General features: G+C 45.9%; 1 protein-coding gene across 2 annotated transcripts; it reads right to left on the bottom strand.

The window, feature by feature from the left end:
• Positions 1-224: 224 nt before the first annotated feature.
• Positions 225-20,390, bottom strand: LOC117237525. 2 transcript variants are annotated; one of them, XM_033501572.1, is made up of 5 exons: positions 19,239-19,849; positions 15,802-16,524; positions 8,378-8,496; positions 5,179-5,272; positions 225-4,917 (listed from the first exon to the last, which is right to left on the bottom strand). In XM_033501572.1, exons 2-5 carry the CDS (start codon positions 16,015-16,017, stop codon positions 4,750-4,752), a joined length of 597 nt encoding a protein of 198 aa, XP_033357463.1. In that variant the 5' UTR covers positions 16,018-16,524; positions 19,239-19,849; the 3' UTR covers positions 225-4,749. The 2 variants fall into 2 exon arrangements, with proteins under 2 accessions (XP_033357463.1, XP_033357464.1); XM_033501573.1 differs by lacking the exons at positions 225-4,917; positions 5,179-5,272; positions 8,378-8,496; positions 19,239-19,849 and adding an exon at positions 19,975-20,390 and having other exon boundaries at positions 16,027-16,524.

Here is a 20,390-nt window from a genome sequence, read left to right as displayed (position 1 = left end):
TGACCCTACGTCGTTTTAAATCTTCTGGCTAACCGATAGCCCATTGGTAATTTTGCTGATAATTTCATTCGTTAAGAAACCGTCGAAAAATTTCAAACAGTCCGAGACTCGTTTATTTTCCGTCTGTTGAAATAAGCTTTGCCCCGATTGAATATGCGTTTTGCAACGACAGGTTTGGGATATACGCGTATATGAGACAGGGTAAAATAGCGAAATGGCGATCGTTCCGCTGTGCGTAAATGTAACATTTATTTCGGCATAAATTATGACGATAGATACATAGATTAGGTATAAATACAAAATGAATTGACTGTAGACAGGACTGTAGTGAAAATACATCGATGCGTTTGTCGCACCAGTACTCGTACTCGATTCGTTCCGCTTATTCCCGGCAACTATGATCGGCTCGACGACTCGTCGATTCGTCGACGAGCAATACTCCACAGAAATCGAACAACGTGATCGAATCGCGTTAGCGGTGCTTATAGAAAATACATACCAAGTCTCCGATTTTGTGAGCAACAATTTCTCGCACGGCGAGTTAGATTTGATTATTGGCGGGAAACTGCTCTATCCATCGTTCGCAAACGCTACACGCTCGGTACGATGGCTAGAGAAATTTGCGATTTTTGATTTCGTATAGCGGCGAGAGACCAGAAGAGGTGCACGCGACCTCACCTTTCTTTCCTTTCCTCCATTTTGATTCGCTACGGGGTGCGGTGGTCGTCGACGACGTCGTCGTTGCCACCATTTGATTCTCACGAAACGACCATGATCTTCGCGAAACGGCAACGATATTCGCTGCTTTCGATGCCGGGGAAAGGGCAGACTGGTGAACAAAGAAACATTACCGGAGAAACGATCGAGAAAAGAACACGCAACTTTTTAGCACCGGACATTAAGAACGTAACGCGTTCCCTCGAGCGCAGTCGAGTCCGTGTAGAATATGTACATGTTCGGAATAGCGGAAGAAAAACGCAAGCCCGCGTGAAACGCAACGATTTGGCAAAATATCGCGTCGCTTGTCGCTACATGCGTCGTCGTAACCTACTTACATCGTATATGTATATAGTTTTTACGAACCGGTTCACGATTAATTAGGATCACAGCCATAGCTTTGAATACGAATACCTCTTGTTCGCATTTTTAAGATCGATACGATTATAGTTAATAATTTGTTTGCTGATAGTCGTAAGATTAAGTTGCAGGCTTTTCTACCATTACATCTCTCTAAAGCGACTACACATTGATTACGAGTGGTGTAGATTGCCGTTAGTTGTACGAGTTACGGAACTAGGAGAAGCAGAGGCGGAGGGTGAGAATGAAGTTGAAGGCAAAGATGAAGATGAAGGCGAAGATGTAAGAGGTAGAGCGTTTAGACTAGACAAATCGGATGAGAAGCTTTGAACGAAACCGGACTAGAGGCGAGAAGCCGATTACATTTAGCTATGTACTATGTACTACTTTATGTATCTGCTGTCCTATGGTGTCTGCCGCGGATCGACCGCATCTACTTACAGTACTCCTGTAGCGTACTAAATACTATGCTTGCATGGCAAAGCTCGACTACCGTGTTTCAAGCGGAATTCGAGGGTATTTCGTCACCGCGACGATCAGTCGTTCGCGATCCGATCCGATCTGATCCGAGTCGATTCGGTCCGTTTCATTCGGCGAATCGACTACCGTCGACATCGTGCTGCGGGTTTACGAGATTCTGTCGATCGTTCGTCTCTGTCGTCTAGAATCTAGAAAAAATAAAATTTACCTACCATTCGGACGTGATCGCAAGATCGACGAAGACCAGAACAGTGGACTCGCCGTGGAGACTGCCGAGGTGAAACACGCCAAAGAAAACGGACCAATAGGAATTATAGAATGGGATTTGATCGGATGATGACGGTTCTAATGGCTATTACGATGACGATTATGACGATGATGACGGTGACGATGATGATGACGATGACATTGACAACGATAACGATCACATCAACTTTTCTACGACCACTACATGATATACGTCTACTTTGTTAACTCTCTCTACTTTAGGAGCATAAACACATCTAGCCCCTTGCTTCGTTCCGTTTCAATCGTTCGATAATTTCTGTTTTAGGATCTTCGATTTGATTAAGATCAGGATCCGCGATGGAAAAATAACTCGAATCTTACGATGCGTCATCGTTCGACGATAAGAATCATATAGCTTCTTCGAAAGAAGTGTCTACACGCAGCGAATAACGTCACGTGTAAACCGATCGAACGATTTCAAACGGAACCTTGACAGTGGGCAAGATGAAAAGAGACTGACTAGAGACCCGTTGTGCACCCGACGAGGATGGACCGCCGTTTTCGTTTCGATTAGACGAAAGCGTGCAACGGTGGGTCGAAGCTACTGCTAAGTAGTTAGGAGGGACCGTGATATCGGACGTATACGTTCACTTAAATCGTTATCTACCGATCTAAATATCAGCTAGTCGAAAAAAAGAAGCGAACACAGGATTAAGACTGTGTCGATAAGCGAGAATAGTGTTTACCGTTTTACGAGCGTGCAGATATCTATCTAGAATTTAGAGACTCGAGAGTCGCCTTCGCCTCCAATCAACGATATCTTATCGTGATAAATCTGGCGAAAAAAATATATACGAATAATAGTAGTAGCAATAGATGGAGTAATCTTCGTAGAGCTTGTTCGCCAAGATAGATAAAAATTTAATTTAGTGCTTGATTTCGTTTCTTTCCATCAACGTAGCGAGCTTATGCGAGGATTACTTCTCTATTTTATCTATTTATCGGGCGACGAAAGCGACAAAAAGGAAAAGTCATGCGCGAGCCTAAATATCTGACGATTATTCGATCGATTCTTCTCCAGCCTTTTTCAAAGGTTGAACAAATCTACGACAGAATCGCCTTTACTTATCAGCGATTCGGACTACATCTAACAACTACGATATCTGCTAGACGAAGCGTTACGTTTCTACGTCTAAACTAATTGTCTACGACCTACGGACATCGATCGAGTTTTCTCGAAACTTTAACTTAGCTTTTAAACGAATATTTGTACGCTGTTTTCGTAGCGATTTTCTATTCGGTGAATCGCGAATCGGCGAGAAACGATATCAATGAATTTTCCACAGTCTTAAGTTGTCGTTTTGCAAGAAACGTTAACGAAGGAACTTTCCTCGGATAGGAAGGATAAAAATAAAAGACAGACAAGGATGATTTGAAATTTAGTGGAAGGGTAAGCGATCAATCGGTAAACAGCTCGCTCAACCTCGCCGAATCGCGAAAAACCATTTGAAACCCTGTAACGCGTAATAGCACACGACTAAATGGCACGTAGAATCATACTGGGTTCATTCGCGATAGTCTACGTTTGGACAAATAGAAAGAGGAACGGACGCGAAGAGATTGTTTACATTCAAGTACGGAGGAAAGAACGAACAACAAGAACAAGAAGGTGAAAAAGCGTAACTGAGGGAGAAAATAGATATAGAGAAAGAGAGAGAGAGAGAGAGAGAGAGGGAGAGAGCAAAAGGTAGAAAAGGAGGGAGCATTGTTCGGTTATTCAAAAAAGATGGGGTGTCGCCGTAAAATCTTGACTATAGAGACACGAGTATCCATCGAGGTATGTTTAAAGCGAAACTTATCTGGACACGGGCGTTCTATTGGTCGATAAACGCTAATTTACGATCGATTGTAACTTACGTCTATGCCGTTCGCATTTGGTATCAGCTAGATATCGTTGAGCAAAGCCGAAGGTACAAAAATCACCGGGCTCGCGATCATTGAACGCGATCATTCGAAGTTGATTCGGATCGAGGGAGACGTCGCGTCGTGTTACGGCCGCGCGTCTCTGTATTCTTTAACAAAAATAAGTATCGCTTCGAAGTTAGGCCGCTACACGACAACGATCCTCGACCCTGGCCAAGAGGATTATACATATGTGTATGTGTTGGGTGGAAGCGCGCGCGACTAACGGGGCAAAGTTTCCCGCGAGCTCCGTTCCTCGGAACGGCACGAGGAGGGAGGAGCTCGAGGAACGGGAAGCGTAGGAAGCTCGATCGCGCGTCAGTAATAACGATGACGATAATCGATCGGTGGACGAGGAGCAGCGCGTGTCCACGAAAGAAGGACGCATAGGAAAACTTATCGCCTGCGAGATTTACAACTTACGTGCTAATACTTTGGAAAATGCTTTTCTCGATCTTCGATCACATTACTTTTGTATACTCCACTTCCATATCGTTCGCCACTAGTTAAAAACTACTTAATTCGACCTAAGTTTAAACGCTACCTTTGGACGTGTTGGCTTTTGCTCGTTTGTCGGGTGTCCGATCGCCCGGTTCTTTTTCCTCGATTTCTCGTATCGCGTATCGGGTATCTTGTGTCGCGTGTCCCGTATCAGATATCGCGTAACGCAACCGATCGGTCGCGAATTCGATTGCAGCCTTGATCGCTAGTTTTCGATATTTTTTTCGTGAATTTCAAGAGAATCGAGATCAGATAGCAGAATCGAGGACCGCGTTGTTGACGTAATCGATAAGCAACCCATTTGAAAACCACGATGTAATCCGCGTAACGATCTGCTGGATCTTCGATGCGGAAAGTGATCCTTCTTTCCAAGAGAACGTTTGTTCCGGATCGAGAATAAATCAGAAGGGAAGCCGCGCGCGTGATTTGGTTAACACCCATTTCCTTTTACGCGTAGTGTTCGCAATCCCCACACTCGGACAGCGTGGGTGTGGACGGGCACTAGGTGGGATTCGAGTCTTCGTAGGCCTTTTCGTAGTCTCGTCGACGAATCACCGCAAAGTGAGTCATTTGGAAGGTGTTGGTCTTCTTACAGCCACGCTCCAACGTGCCAGTCATACTATAACCCATGTTGAAGTCGCTCGACGACACGTTCGACGTCAGGTACAACTGACGACAAAAAGAAATAGGCAACGTTCACATTTGCTAACATCTGCTATGCGTATATGTCTAAACTCGTGGTACAGGTGAAGTGAAGGCAGCTCTTCGCTTGTATCACGAATTACGACCTACGGCGTGCAATATCGCGTTTGATAATTCGCTTGCCCCGACGAAAGCTTTTGATCATTTCTAGCAAGGAAACGCACACACGTGGAACTTAAAGTTCCGACTCGCGCGATTCGGTAACGAAGAGATTGGAACGGTATGTACCTTGAAATCGGGATCAGTGGTCATTCTCTTGAAAGAGCCGATAATATAAAGCGTGCCCGTTCCTGTGTCTACCATTTTTGCCTGAGTGCTGTACCTGAAACAACGTTAATTCGATAAGTAACGCGTTGACCGAACGATACGCGTGAAACGACGATGCGACAAAGTGGAAAATGCATTTTAGACCGTTATGAACTTGTCCGGTATGTTAAGCACGCCTGCCATTTTTCTGAATTTATACGACGCATAACATTCGATTAAAGTTTTTGATAGAGACCAGCAAAGCATGCAGAAGCGTTTATCCACAGCAAGCAATTGCTTGTCCAAAATCGTAATATTTGTCGAACGGTACGTGTGTACAGTGCACAAGTATAGAAGGCGAAAAGGATACGGTGAGATCATAGAATCGGACAATAATTAAAATTGAGTTCAAAAGTTAATTTATGTCTGCGTACGCCCGGATTATGTATCGTATAGCCTTAACTTTGGCTGGATCAGTCGATGACCTTACTTGATACTTTATGATCTCACTGTGTTGGTTTCACAAGTATCCGTATCCCAGCGTCGCATCAAACAACGGGAGTGGCGATGACCGGCCATGATAAATTAAAGCCTTGGCTAGGTAAATTAAAAGGACAAACATATAGCGCTGATTGTAGTACATCAACATTTTCCAGCTGTTGCCAATTCTGACGGGCAGCTTTGTTGTAAAAAAAACATGCGACCGCTCGATTCTCTGTGTAAGCGCTTTACCGTTTCGTGAATCAGTAATACGATTACCGTCGCGTTTCTCTGCCATGCTTTGATACGATCGTTACAACGTTTTGCTCTCGAAGCGATAAACGCACAACAGATTGAACGAGGAAGTTTACTTTGTTCGACCAGGCCTAAGGTCCGAAAATCGATTATCGAGAACGGTAAGTGAGAAACAACAAGGATCAAAATGTCGTTGTGATAACGTTATACTGACCAACGATGAAAGAAGGCAATATCGGATTAAAGAAATAATTTTTCAATTGGCAAGTTAGAAATTATTTGTAAAATTTCATTTACTTCACGAGCAAACTCTAGTTATTAGTACTAATAACTTGTAACTTGTTGCTTGTAAAATATCACTTATAATATTATAGTTGGATTAGGGAGCAAACTATCGGGAGGTCTCGTGTATATGTAGTTGAACGAAATATGTGCAGAGATGATCCATAGAACGATCGGGGTACATTGCGAATAGGAGGAGAGAAATCGCGAAACGAAGCGTGCCGCTACTTGGGCGTGGAGTCGTACCCGCGAAACGAGCCAAGAATAATTAATAAGGAAAGAAAGGTTGGAGAAAAGAGGGAGGAATTCGAAAGGGAAAGAGTGGCGAAGGAAGGGATTGGACCGTTTTAGGAAGCAGGGGCGAAGGGTGTGAAGGGAACGAAGGATAAGCGAGGAACAGAGCGAGAAGCGCGAAAAAGGAATAAAGAGAAGAAGGGAGAGGGCAACCCTCCCTGGTGACTCGAGGGGCTTATTCCGGCAAGCGCTTCAGCCGGCGACGATCATTAAAAGTTTAAACGCTCTCCATTGAAGTGCGGCGGATCCAACACTCGGTTTAAAATCCACCGTGGCTGGTGCTTTGACTTTTCCTCCGGTTCTCGATTCGCTTCACAAAGGAAAGTTCCGAGCCGGAGCACCCTTTCGATGCTCGAGCTGTCCGCCAACCTCTACGTACCTACCTACGTACCTACTCGCATCGATTGCCTACACACGCTTCTGCTTGTTTCGCGACTAAAATTTCTTTCGCTCGTGCTTCGATCGCTGGGCACCGTGTTGCACGTAGAGCTGTTCAATAAAACATGAAACGAACGAATTTCAATTGGCGCCGTTTGTCGACCTGTCCTAAACGCGATCGAAACGTCGCGTCGCGTCCGTTGCTCGTTGTTAGTTTCGCGCGGAACTTTTGCTCAAGAACGGGAGAAAGGTTTGTCGATCGCTGTTGATTACATTTTTTTACACGTACGTGTGCTATTGTACGTGTGTTATCGAAACGAGATATAAAGTGAATGTGTGTGCGGTTCAGTCAGGCAAGGAAACAACGCGCCAGTTATACACTGTCAGCGAGGATGCAGGATTTTCGGGGCGTAATCGCGAGCTTTGACCGGTGTCGCGTGTGAACGTGGTCCGAACTTGCAAATAGCGCCGTGTTTGCTTCGCCGTACGAAAGTTGGAAGCGGTTCGAATCGAGGATTCACCGACCGCGGACCGGTTTGTTTGTCTTGACTTAGCGCGGTCTGGCTCCCATGCCGTGGGCGACTCACAAAATTACTAGGTGGAATATTTCGGAAAATTCGCCTCGCGAGTGCTGCCAAGCGTGAGTGTCGCAGAACGATCCGAATACGACACACGACTCTGCCCCGTTTGACTTTGTAATTAATTGCACCGTTTTCCAAGGCGAACGCGTGTTAAGTAATTTTCAATGGGATACGTTACAAACGATAAGCTGTAATCAGAGTTGACCCTGCATCGCTCGATCGTATGGCTGCAACTTCTCGCAAATCGGTACGTTCAAACGGTAAGTGGAAAGTTTGCACGCAAGTCGACACTCTTGGCAAGTCAGTTTCTCGATTAATTGGCTCTTTCGACAAGTTTGGGAAGTAATTGGCTGTTCTTCGACGGACGATCGAGGATCGAGGGCGACGTCGAGTCGAGCGCTCATTCCACAACTATTTCTCAACTACGTTGACCCTGTCGCGCATCTCGGTCCTTCGATATGAAAGGATAAAAAAGGACAAGAATAATGAAAAGGACGAACTGTTGGATAATGACATTATAGGAGAGCCGTAATTAGCGAGACATTGGAATAAGTGGAAATAGGACACATACGTCGCGATGCGTTGAAATGCGTGGAAAATGAGTCGAGGCCACAAAGGAGTAGTTCGTGAAAAGGAAATAAGTGGGTAGTGAAATTTCGGATGCATCGTCCCTGTAATCTTCGGCTGGTAAAGTGGCAAGCAGGGTATAGGCATTCCAACCACGTAACCTAAAAGCACGAATTTCCGTTGCCGGCAGGAATACGGTTATGGCAAAACGTCGTAACGATGTACGTGTGCATCGCTCGCGTCCTCTTAGAACGAGTCCGTTAACGTCGTAACAATGGTATTATCGTCGACAACGTGTAAACGCTTCGACATCTCCAGCCATCCTGATACCACGCAAAACTCACCTCCTGGTTCCAGCAACTTCGACTACCTTGCATCGACTACGACTCCACCAAAACGGTGTCAAAGTCCAGTAGGAACTGCTCGCGCTTCTCGCCCAGCCTTCCTCCGGAAATAGAAGCACCTGCGGCATACAGAACATATTCGTTGCTTTTGCGCGACAAGAGATACGACAGCGGAATGTTGAAATTTCACGATCCAACGAACATTAAAGGCTGAACATGAAAATCGGACGAAGTGGCGAAGAAATGGATCGAAGGGAACAGGGCAAGCACAAGAGAGTTAGCTAAAAGGGGAAAGAAAGAGAGAGAGTGAGAGAGAGAGAGGGAGAGAGGAAGCAGAGTTCGTAAAAGGTAGTAAGTTTTCTCCAACGCGCGACAAAGGAACGCTTCGGGCGAGCTACGATCCTCCTTCCGGGGTTAAGCTCTCCTTTGCGTTCTCTTTAAACTTGTCTCTCGTGTGATGCCTTACGCGACCGATTTTTTCGTACACTATAGCCGCGATTCTTTTCGCGCCTCTTTCCCATTGGTACATTGTATCAACTAGGATAGATGGAATACAAACCGACACCGTGATTTCTTATGCGTTACGATATTTTAAGACAATCTCGTCGATATGGAAATACCATCGATAGCGTACGAATACTTGATCTTTTCGTAAAACGAATTTGTAATGAAAAATGGTAAAATTGCAGCGAATCGTGGGAAGATAGAGAACGCGAGAGAAAAGTTGATAGGAAAGTTTCTCGCCTGTTCGGTAAACTGATGAAACTGATGCGTTCGCATTGGCCAGCGTTGCTTGCTCATCGAGGCGAATCATCGAAGAAATCAGTTCTGTCGTCTGGCTTATTTAAGTTCGAATAACGAACTGCCATCTTCGTAATTTCTCTGGCAACACGACTCGCGAACAAAACGGAAAATACTTTTACGGGCGTTTCCTCCGTCGCGAGCGCCCTCCTTTGAATATATCCCTTCGTTCTTCTCGCTCGTTTTTCCGTAGCTGAACTCGGAGCATCGACCTCGTGTTCCGAGCAAAGGTGGCGTTTATTCGTTCTCCAACTCGTATACCTACGTAACTTGTAGCTCGTAATTCCAGGTATCGTAAGTTAATTTCGCGAGATCTCATTGGGGATATACGATACGGGATACACCCTCCGATACACCATCCGATCCGCGGAATCAGTAAGGGTAACCCGCTTGCCTGAGTACCTTGCCCACTACCTTGCCCGTTCTACGCACACCGGATATACCTACCGGTTAATCCGATAATCCGCTACTTCGGTCCATTGCCTCGTCGATCGCTCTATTCTCGTCTCTGGCTCCACGCGCGTGCCTCGTCTCGTCTCATCGTTCTCCCTTTCTTTACATCGTTTCCCAACCCTCCCGTTTATCTTTCTAATACTACCTGTTTGTCACCCTTATTTGTTAGCTGAACCTCTTTTTCCTTTTTGCGTGCTTGTTCATATCTGTTCGCTATCTTGCGTTACACACACCAAAGCACAGGCGAAATGTTCACCACCCTCGATTCCAGATAAAAAGTACGACAATTATTGCGTACTTCGATCAAATGCACTCATCAAATGGACTCATCTCGGGAATTCGCAAAGTTTCGCTTCATTTAGTTTCTGAACACGATTGGATGCGCAACGCCATCGTGGAATATCAATGGTGTTGTAAGAATAAGAATCGGGAAACTCTTGACTCGCCAAATCGCGCAAAGAAAAACGGTGACACGATGTTGGATCGAGCTATGAGTTACGAGCTATGAGCCACAGCCACGATAATGAATTCGACCGATCAACGTGACGCGTCGAACATGAAACTTAGCGGGTCCAACAAAGTCTGTCGAGTCTCGCGTTTTGAGAAATTGCGAGTTCCCGTTTCTCCCGGGGCTTCGCCGAGAAAAGTTTAGCCAGAGAATTGGCGAGACGATGCGAGCGGAATTTTAACTAGAATTCGAAATGGCGAGGAATTTTCTCAAGGAATTTCTCGTTTACCAATTTCTCTCTCCTTTCCGTTCGCAGCTAGCGAAGGCTCGAGCGATCGAGTTCCCGAGGACAAAGCACCGGGTATTTTCTGGGTTAGTTGCTCGAGAAAACGGTAGCCCGGTAACGCGATGCCGTTCCGGACGATAAATATACATATACCTACATGTACATCTATACACATGTACGTTATATAAGTATATACATCTACAAACATGTAGGTTATATAGGTAAATTATGTATATACATATATATATATATATATATATCCAAGTACACGTACATATTAGGTTGTACACGGGTACAACCTAGATTAAATCCGGTTCTCTACGAAATCCCAGAAATCGCGGTACCCACCGATCCGTGCGACGCGACGCTACGGTCAGCAATACTTTACACCTGCCACGCTACAAACCTAATTAGATACGACGGGCTTAATCTTGCACGCGTAATGGGGTCGTTGAACGAAACGGGTAACGACCTCTTCTCGTTTCTCCTTTCCTCTTCTCTTTTCCTCTTCTCTTCTCTTCTCTTTCGCCCGTCGCGAGTAAGCCGTGGAAGATTTTCCTGCGAACATTCGACTCCATCTCGTTTATCGATCATCGGACCAACTAATCGTAATTCGAATTTCTATCTGCCCTTCCTCTATATCCGATTTGATAAACCGGGCTCTACTAGCTACGTTCCATCAGCTATTCTGCTTCCATTCACGTACTACCCTTAAGAAAGAATCAATCTTCGAAACGACTCGTCGAACAAATACCGCGAAGTGTGCCTCGACTCGATTTCGATCGATCCCTTTCGCATTTACCTTCCCCTAAATTGGGGAGCGCTTCTTTTCATCCAGCCTTCTCTGTAGTCTTCCATCCGCGATTCAATTTTCATTCGGCAGCACTAGGTCGCCTCCGTATCTCGAATCGGCAACCGTTGGACGATCGCGTCGCGTTTACGCGTTAACAACCGTCCACAACCGTCCTCGTTAATCGTTAAGAAGTTCGTACACAGAAGTAATTAAGCGGCGCATCGTCGACTCGTTAGCGTCGAAATTACGTTTTAGGCAGCCACTCGAGCAAACTTAACGATTCGGCTTTGATGGTCGGTGTCGAGGAAGAAAGAAAAAGGAAGACCCGCTGGCGGCGATGCGACAACGGAACGACCGATCGACAAATTTGTCTACGATCGGTCGATCAGCCGCGTAAAGGAACGTTCATGGCGGTATCACTCGTCCTTGGTTTTTGGTTTCTCCGATTTTATGCAAGGCTGGAAAGAAGTGGAAGAAAAATGGAGTTACGATAATGTTTTGTCGCGATTCGATCGCTTGACCATCAGAGGGCCAAGCGAAGAACGGTGTGAAAAGAGACGCACGAACGTGAAGTAGATAACGGATAACGGGTGATGGGTGATGGGTGACGGGTAACGGGTGACAGGAAACGGGTTGCGGGATAGACCAGACGGGTGACAGAGACGGAGGTTGGGGATATCGTGGGGTTGAAGCGCAGTGTAGGGACTTAAACAAAGGAGAGCCGTTAGAAACAAGTGGCGCCGATTAAAAACGCCGACGCCACTCGCTGCGATGCATCGACAAACACGTCGTGTTTTACTCCAACTTCGTTTTCCTTTCTTCTCGTTCTGTTTCCGTTATCGCATTTTTTACACGCGGTCAATCGACGTCCCGATGGAATATCCGCGCTAACATTTCCACGATTCTTCCCTTCCCTCGATCACCGTTATCATGTTCTTCAGGCAGTCGATCGTCATCGTGAAAAATCGTTTTCCTGTATTCGGTGGGAAACAGGGAAAGCAACGAGAACGTGTCGATACAGGCACGAGAGAAGCTGTACGAGAAATACGGCGAGCAGTACGAAAGCGTAGATAGGTATTCTAGAAAAGCGAAAAAAGAGGGGAAAGAAGTTGGAGTAAGAGGTAGAAGTAACGGGCGAGAGGAGTAAAAGTGGGGGAAGGGGGGAGAGAAAGGAGAAATGCAGCGTAAAAAGTAATTGCGAATCGTGACCGGTGGTGAGGATGTCGATGAAAAAACTAGCCTTCCGTTGGTAACGCGGTAACGTCCTGCGACCTACATCAACGAAAGCGAGGATACATTATTACTATCATCGGAAAGCAAAGCTCCGATGGTGCGACGGCCGCAGGGTGTTTCAGGGTCGGTTGCCATGGCAATGCGCTGGGACAGCCACGGGGTGCAGCCTGGAATATCCACCCTCTTGCCTCTTTTCCGCGATTCACCCTGCTCCCCCAACTCACCCTCCCTCTTTCGCCTCTCTCCGTTTCTCTCAATCCCCATACCGTCCTACCACCTCTCCTGTTCCACGTTTCCTCGCTCCACATCCTTTCCGTCTACCATCTCCGTTCCTCCCGCAGTCCTAACCTCTGGATCCAGCTCCTCTCTGCCTTCCTGCAACCCCAAGCCCCTTGGCTCTCCGCCCCCCAACCCCATTCCCATTCCTATCCCCATCCTTCCGTCACCACGGCGCCTCGCCGCGCCGCGCCGCGCCGCGCCGCGTCATAGTCATTCGGTTGCCGTTCCTGCTCCTGCCACACTGCTTTCAATCCTCCTCCCTACCCTTGTTCGGCGTTCTTCCATCATGCGTCTCTCTCCGTATCGTTACCTTTCCGATTGACTCTCTCTTCCGCTACCTACGCTACTTCGTCTAATCGTACTACCAGTGCGCGCTTTATTTCGTCACAGCGGATATCATCCGGTCGCATGCTTTGTCTCGTTGTCGAGGCCGTCACGATCGATCACGCGCGAGACCAACGTATAGCAAGAAAGATACAGGTATAAATATAGTTTTTGGCAAATTCGTACTATGAAAGAAAAACCTTGTACCTTTTGACGTAGCAACCTTGTTTTCCCTTATATAAGCACGATATTACCTGGGATAAAAGAGTAATCGATTCGCATACTCATCGAACGAAAGAGGAAGAAAGAAATAGTATCGTAAAAGGACCCTACGTTCCCGAACTCTGTTCGATTTCTAGCCTAACCCACGCTATCCTACGAGAAAAAATCGAGACGTTGCTTTACCGCCGTTGGCTTTTCACCCAGCCGAAAGCTCCTCCGCTAGTTCGGCCGTTATCGGAGCTATGCAACGTTCCTTGGTTCGAGAACAAACCAGTCTTTTCGAGTCTAGCGGTTCCATCGATCTCGATACCGCGTTCGAATCCAGCTTTTTCTTCCTTTTCCACACACGCGTACACATACATGTTCGAAATATCGGCCCTCCAATGTTGCACTTTCTCGTTTCGAAACAATAAAAAACTGATCGTATTTTTAGCAATTTTAAATACCCACTATCGTTTTCAGGCGATTATTTATCGTATTTGGAGATGGATGTTTTGTAACGCTCGTTTTAGCGTATCCTATGATACAGGATAAGTCGATACGAAGAACGAGGATCCAAAGCATTTTATTTTCTCGTTGTCTCGAACGAAATAAACTCCGCCGGACGAAACTACAAGTAGTGAAGCTTGTCTGCCGTTTATCATCCACGCGATCGTTTGTGGCAAAGCGGAACGGAACTGTGGCCATTTTCAAAGCAAAGCACGGCATACCAGGACGACGAGAACTACGGGAAAAAACGATAGAGAACCGATAAATGATTTTCCCTTTTTGGATGTATTCGAGATCGGTCGATTCTGTCAAAATTAAATGCGAGGAAAGCGGAGAAGCTGAAATAAGATAAAGAAATAAGAGTCGATGAATTCATAAATAGAAGCAATAGCTTTTGCGACGAGGCTATGTTTTTTCCAACCTTTTCCTCCTTCTGAAAGATTCCGTGACCTTTTCCTTTCGTTGGTCCGGCGCAGTCTCGCATAAAAAGGGAAAGCTGCGGCGGACGAAACGAAACCCTTTCATCCGAGATATCTTTAATCGTGCCGACATAAAGAACGTCTGCGACACTGAAAGTCAGAGAGGTCACCGCCTAGGCCATTCATCGTGCTAGACAATGTTGCCTTTTATCGTAGCTCAACCGCGCGGAGACCTGTGCGTCTGTACACCCGAATACGCATTCCTTTTTCTCCCCTTTTATCCTTATTTGTCGCTTTTCTTGGACGATCCACGTCTCTCCAAGCGAAAGTATGTAGCTCAAAATAGAACTTCAACGACCGAGCACAGAAATTATTTGGAGGTTGACGCGAATTTTCGTGACTACGCGACGCATCGTCGTCGTCGTCGTCGTCGTCGTCGTCGTCTTCGTCGTCGTCGCGGTCGTTATCGTCGTCGTAGCTCGGGAGATCTAAAGACGACAGGCGGCTGTTTGGTCGCGTCAGGTTACTCAAAAAAAGAGATCGTCTCTCGTTAAAAGAAAAGTCGGAGGGCACTTCTGCTTGAGGAAGTCTTTAATATGCAGATAACGAAATTAGCCAAGGAAATCATACTCATCCATATTCAAAACATTCGCTAGGAAGAATTACCATCCAGCTGGATTACGGATTGCAGACATGAGATTGGATTAACCGGTCGTCTTGCGATTTCCCCGCCGTGCGTGTTCATTGTCGCGTATAAACGTATAAACGAACGTCCCGGTGCGGGATTTTATCGCGACATACAGCGATATGTCGTGATGTGTAAGACGAGAAGTAAAGTTTCGCTGCAAACAATTTTCGGTCGGCCAAGGCTAAACAGCTGACGCGATAAGATCGGAAATATAATCTTTCGTTGGATGATCCGATGTGATATTTTACGAGCGATCGTCGATCGGAGTAACCCCTCGTAAAAATACGCCGGATGTTCTTTTCTGATTCGAACGCGATCTCTCGTTTCCCTCGCAGAGAGGAAAATTCGATTCGCCATGAATCGAAAGAATGCTGGCCGTTTGTATGCGCGAGACAAGATTCGAAAGGTGGAAAAGGGGGAATAGGACAGAAGGAAGGTAATAAATGAACGCGATGAATAATAACTTGGTTATTGAAAGAAAATTCCGGCCGATACGAGTTTTGGAACTCCGAAGCATTAGCCCAGTTCCACCAGCAACACGGCTAAGGGACCGACTTTCCTTTTCCCCCTGGCTTTCTCTTCTTCTCTCTCTTTCGCGTTTCGTCTTCTCCGAGGCCGAGTTCTCCGAGTGTACGCTTCGGCTGGCGTTACCGATGAGCCAACCTACCAACCTCCCGGCCTCCGTACTTGCCTCCAAGCCACGTCCGCATAATGGCTATTCAGATAGCGAATCGATTTATTTCCCCAGGGACTTTCGGATACTTGGAACCTTTCCCGTCCTGAACTTGAAACGGATCTTTCACCATTCTCTGTTCTCCGAACTCCGAAAACTCTTACCGGGCACCATAAAAACATCATTTTGCAAGAACTGAATTTTCTCTTTGCCTCGAACCAAATGAAATCGCGAAGGAGATATTTGTTCTTATCTTCCGAGTGATCGTAACAACGCTTAAGACGTAGAAATGACTATAAAAAAGACATCCGCTTACCTTGTTTGGATATCCGTTGTATCGGAGAAGCTTCTTGCAGCATTTGCCGCGATTTTCGTAATAAAACATCTGGACCATTTCTGCGCGATCGGTGGCCGCGCTGACGGTGAACGGCGCACCGTCGGTTCCGAAGCTCCTCGAAGAGGAGGCCGACTGCTGCTGGGCCGGTGATTCCCGGCGGCCGATCGGCACGCACGGGCACCACCCCGAGACCATCACACCGATCGACCCGGATCCAGCCCGATCCACGTCTTTATCCTTCGCCTACCGCGATCTTTCCTTCTCGCGCGCAACGTTGTTTCTCATCATTCCCCCTCTTTTCTCTGCTTTTCCTTCTCCTTCTCTTTTTATCCGCTTCGCACTTTACTTCCCTTCTTCCCCTGTCAGTTTCGCCCTTCTTTCCCCTCCTTCTTTCAATTCTTCTGTTCTCCTCCGTTAACCTCTTAGTTTCGCGATTTATCGCCTTACAGCTAATTTTTCGCAGTTCTTTGGCACTTCTTTCTTGGATAAATACTTTAGAACAAACTTCGTTGGCATTGACGTTATTTCCTCGTCTGTGAGCTCATTGTCGCCGCCTTCGAGATTGCTTCTGCCGTTACTGGTGCTGTTACTCTTGCTATCGCCAATGTTGTCAACGCAGCCGTCGCTGCCGACGTCGTAACGATGAAATTTTGTTACTTTCCTTGGTATTATCGATCCCTGCCACCTTTCGTTACACACAACCTGAAAAGATCGATACGTTTTTAGAATAGCTGCGGGAATTTAGAAATTAAGAATTCGTTTCCGTTAGATACGAATTTTCACGAATAATCGGCAAGTGTTCAGGATATCGTCCGATACGAATATGTATTTTCGACAAATCTCTGTTCGAGAGAAGAACCTTAGGGGAAAGAAAGCTACGTCCGGAAACGACATCGAGACGACACCTTACGCGAGTCCATTGATCCTTCCTTTTACTAGAGAAGGGCGTACGAAGGGATTCGATTACGTTGGTAATCTGTAAACCTGCCATCTGGTAAAATTTTTTGCTGGCGGAAGTCGAGGAAGCTGATAAAATCGATCGTTCGATTATATAATATACTACATGAAACTAATATCGAAATCGATAGAATTCGAGAGGTGTTGTGAGTTGTAAGGAAGGTACGAAGAGAATAAAAAATGGTCCTGCAATAATGCTAGGCTCATAAATCGGTTTAATAAGTTCGTTATATGGAATACGTTGTTTTCTAAAAAAAATTGAAGTTCGACCACGCGGCAATAGCGGCAGCGCAAGCATGAAAAAAACTGCACGCGCGAATTTGCAATTCATGAGAGGAGCCGACGGTATTTGTCGTCGGCGAAGCAGCGATATTTGCAGGACACGCTAGGCGACCCAGTTCAAGGATGGAGCCTAGCGCCTAGTGCGTGGTACCTTGCGACTTTTATTTCCTTTCCTCTCTCTCTCTCTCTCTCTCTCTCTCCCTCTACTCCCTCTCTCTCTCTTTCCCTCTACTCCCTCGCGACCGACTTGGTGACGTACTCGTACTACTTATACAGTTCACACGTACCTTTGGAACCTTTCTTGCACGAACTTTCGTGACAGGGAAGAACCGCTTAAATCTAAAAACGGCAGACTTAAAGGAGCAACAAGAAGCTAACACGAGTTTGTAAAACTACGTTTGTAAATTTATTTCGATAAAGGAAACGATAATTTACTTCCAGTTACGTTCGAAAAAAGAACCTGACGTACCGTTTAGACGTTTCTATGTATGAAACCGATTTATGTTTTTTTGAAGAATTTTTTCACATTCCTTGTCTTTTCTTGTCTTTCTTCTATCTTAGTTATTACATCCTACTTATCTTTTATTCGATGAGAATTCGTGAAAAATTTATACATGACGGGACGATGAGCCGGACGTTCATCGACCGCAAAAAACTATTCAAGTGTTTTATACGGAGCTTTCGATAGAGAATGACCGATTGGCCGGCGCAGCGATGCATCGAAGGGACAGAGCGGGGCGGATGCAGCGAAATGGAAACCGCAGGTTCGGCGAACTCCCGGAAAATCGGAGGGAAACTCGCGCATCTGACCGGTTTGTACGCGTCCAGTTTTACCAGAAACCGTGAATCGGTATCGGTATCGATATCGGACGATGCGGTTTTATTCCCGCTGGAACCGGGAAGCGAACCGAATCTCCGACAGAAAACTCGACCTATCTTTTTAAATTTTCAAACTTGGCTCACCTACGCAAACGCGACAGTGCCATGGAAAAATGTTCATTGCACGCGACAGCAGTAAGCATCGAATTCCCCTGGCAAACGTCATTCCCTTTACGTGTGTTACGTATGATCGTCATTTTAATTTTTTTTCCGTGATTACGAGTCCGTTCTTCGATTTCGTTCCTACATGGTTCTTAGGAAGACAAAATACAGATAGGAAAAAGAGAGAATGGTTGGTTTCGTTTTTATTGAAAATTATTACAATTTCTGTCGTTCAAGTTTTTCCTGGATTTCTTGGCGCCGAGCTAGTACCATAAACGAGTACGCAAACATTTATGCGATCACCGGATTGCGAGGCGTAAATTTATCTTCAAATTAGTAAGGTAAACTGTCTGTTGCTAAGTTCAAAACGATCAAATTAGTATTACAATACTATAAGAAATTTTCGATGTAAATAATCTTTTTCTCGATAATCGCGGAAACACTGTATATTTTTACTGTATATTTTACTGTATATTTTTACATTTTAAAATTGTTTCTGCGTCTTAATTAGATTCGTGTTAAAAATTTAAAGACGATTGATCGAGGTAAGTTTACACTTATATATGCATATACACGCGTAACAAATTATTAGAACAAAAGCCTGACCCCCCAAAAGTGTTTTCTTTATGATACAATTTTTACGCGAGCAAAATTCTAACGTACAGAAGTCGAATAGAACAAAAATCACGGCGGTATTTTTCTCGAAGCAAACGATTTCGCGTAATTGCAACCATTCTAAAAATGCACTTTAAAGTCGCGTTGTAGACGTCAATGAACGATTCTCGTTAAAAATTGCACGCCAAGCTTTAAGCGATTCTGTCGACCGTTACAAACGCAACAAACGATTTAATCGTGCAAAAACAGATGAAAATCATTGTGAAACGAATGTCAAGCGCGTGTAAAAAAAGCTTCACGAAAAATTACAAATCAATGTTCCATTATTAGTATGATTTAAAGTAAGCGATCCGATCGTCACCAGGTTTGCTCGTATGGATTTGTTTAACAATCAGCCAGCGGCACGAGAACAACGGAATAACGCAACGGTCAATGGCCAATGGTCAAGGATCAACTGTCGATTCTTGATGTCCATAACACGTACCGACTCTCTCATCATCCATCAAAAAACACGAACTACATTTTCTAGCAGAGTGAACGCTCATAACAACGAGAAAACGTAATCGTAGCGATGGACCTACCTTGACACGAAGGTGGTCGATGCACGGCTCTCGATCAAGTCCGTAGCAAAAAATCCAACATTGCCGCGTTCATGGTTTTTGCGAGAAATTCAGCCTTGAACATTCGCTTCTATCGCGTCGTGTGAAATGGCACGAGTCATAGGAAATAAGCAAGAAAATATTAGACAGTGCGTGAGAAACGGGGATGCGAATAGAAAGAAGGTGGTTCGTGGTAGAAAAAACAGGCTAAGCACGAAAGAGAATGGGAGTGGGAGAAACAAGGAAAGAAATGAAAAAACGAAAAAGACAGTGTGTATGTAAGAGGTAGAGATAGACAGAGAGAAAAAGGGGGAGGAAATAGATTATCGGAGGTACGGCGAGATTTTCCGATGGGATAAAGACGGAAAAATCAGGTTTGGTCGCGTGATCAGTATCGATAGGCAACTGGGAGAACTGGAAGAGGAAAAGAGGAAGAGAAAAGCGAGGAGCGCGCGCGTTCGCGCAATCGAAACAAAAGGAGAAAACGCGACTCTCGAGACGGCGAGCGAACGCGAACTAAGAGGGGCACGGGCTCGTCGGCTCGTCGGCTCGTCGGCTCGTCGCGCTCGACGTCGCGCTCGACGACGAGCGGCGCTTCCTTCGTTTCGACGGCGCAGGACAGACTGAGAACTCGCCACCCGTTGACCGGCCGCCACCACCGAACTCACTAAACCCCACACCCCCACCTAACTCTCTTATCCGTCCCTTCCTGGCTTACCGTTCCGTTCCGTTCCGTTCTGTTCTCGTTCTCTTCCTGTTCTGTTCTGTTCCATTCCGTTCCGTTCCGTCTCGTTCTATTCCCTTCCCCTCTCTTCCCTTCCACTCCCTTCACTCCGAGCCAACACGCGTGCCTTCCTTCCTTCCGCTCTTCCCTTCCGTGCTCTCTCTTCCGCCGTTCAGCTCTTCCTTTCGACGCTCCAATTCCTCGCTCAACACCGACCATTCGATTTTCTTTCCTTCCCTCTCCTTTCTTTTCTTCGTTCCATTTCTTAACGCGATTCTTTCCCTCTTTTTTCAGACTGTCTTTCTGGAATGCGCTTTCGGAAGAAGCAGCGACTCGTTAACCGACCGAAACGCGATACGACGCGACACGCCGCGGCTCGACGCGACAGGACACACGTTACAAGACGATGT

Source organism: Bombus vosnesenskii, unplaced genomic scaffold (assembly GCF_011952255.1).
Source record: "Bombus vosnesenskii isolate JDL3184/JDL3185 unplaced genomic scaffold, Bvos_JDL3184-5_v1.1 scf7180000013379, whole genome shotgun sequence".
Lineage (NCBI taxonomy): Eukaryota > Metazoa > Arthropoda > Insecta > Hymenoptera > Apidae > Bombus > Bombus vosnesenskii.
This window is presented reverse-complemented; position numbering and strand designations above follow the sequence as displayed.

Coding starts and splice junctions, on each gene's coding strand:
- LOC117237525 (XM_033501572.1), bottom strand. CDS start 16,017: ATGGTCTCGGGGTGGTGCCCGTGCGTGCCGATCGGCCGCCGGGAATCA. Junction 8,497..15,801: donor ACAACGGATATCCAAACAAG/GTAAGCGGATGT, acceptor TGTATGCCGCAG/GTGCTTCTATTTCCGGAGGA. Junction 4,918..5,178: donor CCACTGATCCCGATTTCAAG/GTACATACCGTT, acceptor TTTTGTCGTCAG/TTGTACCTGACGTCGAACGT.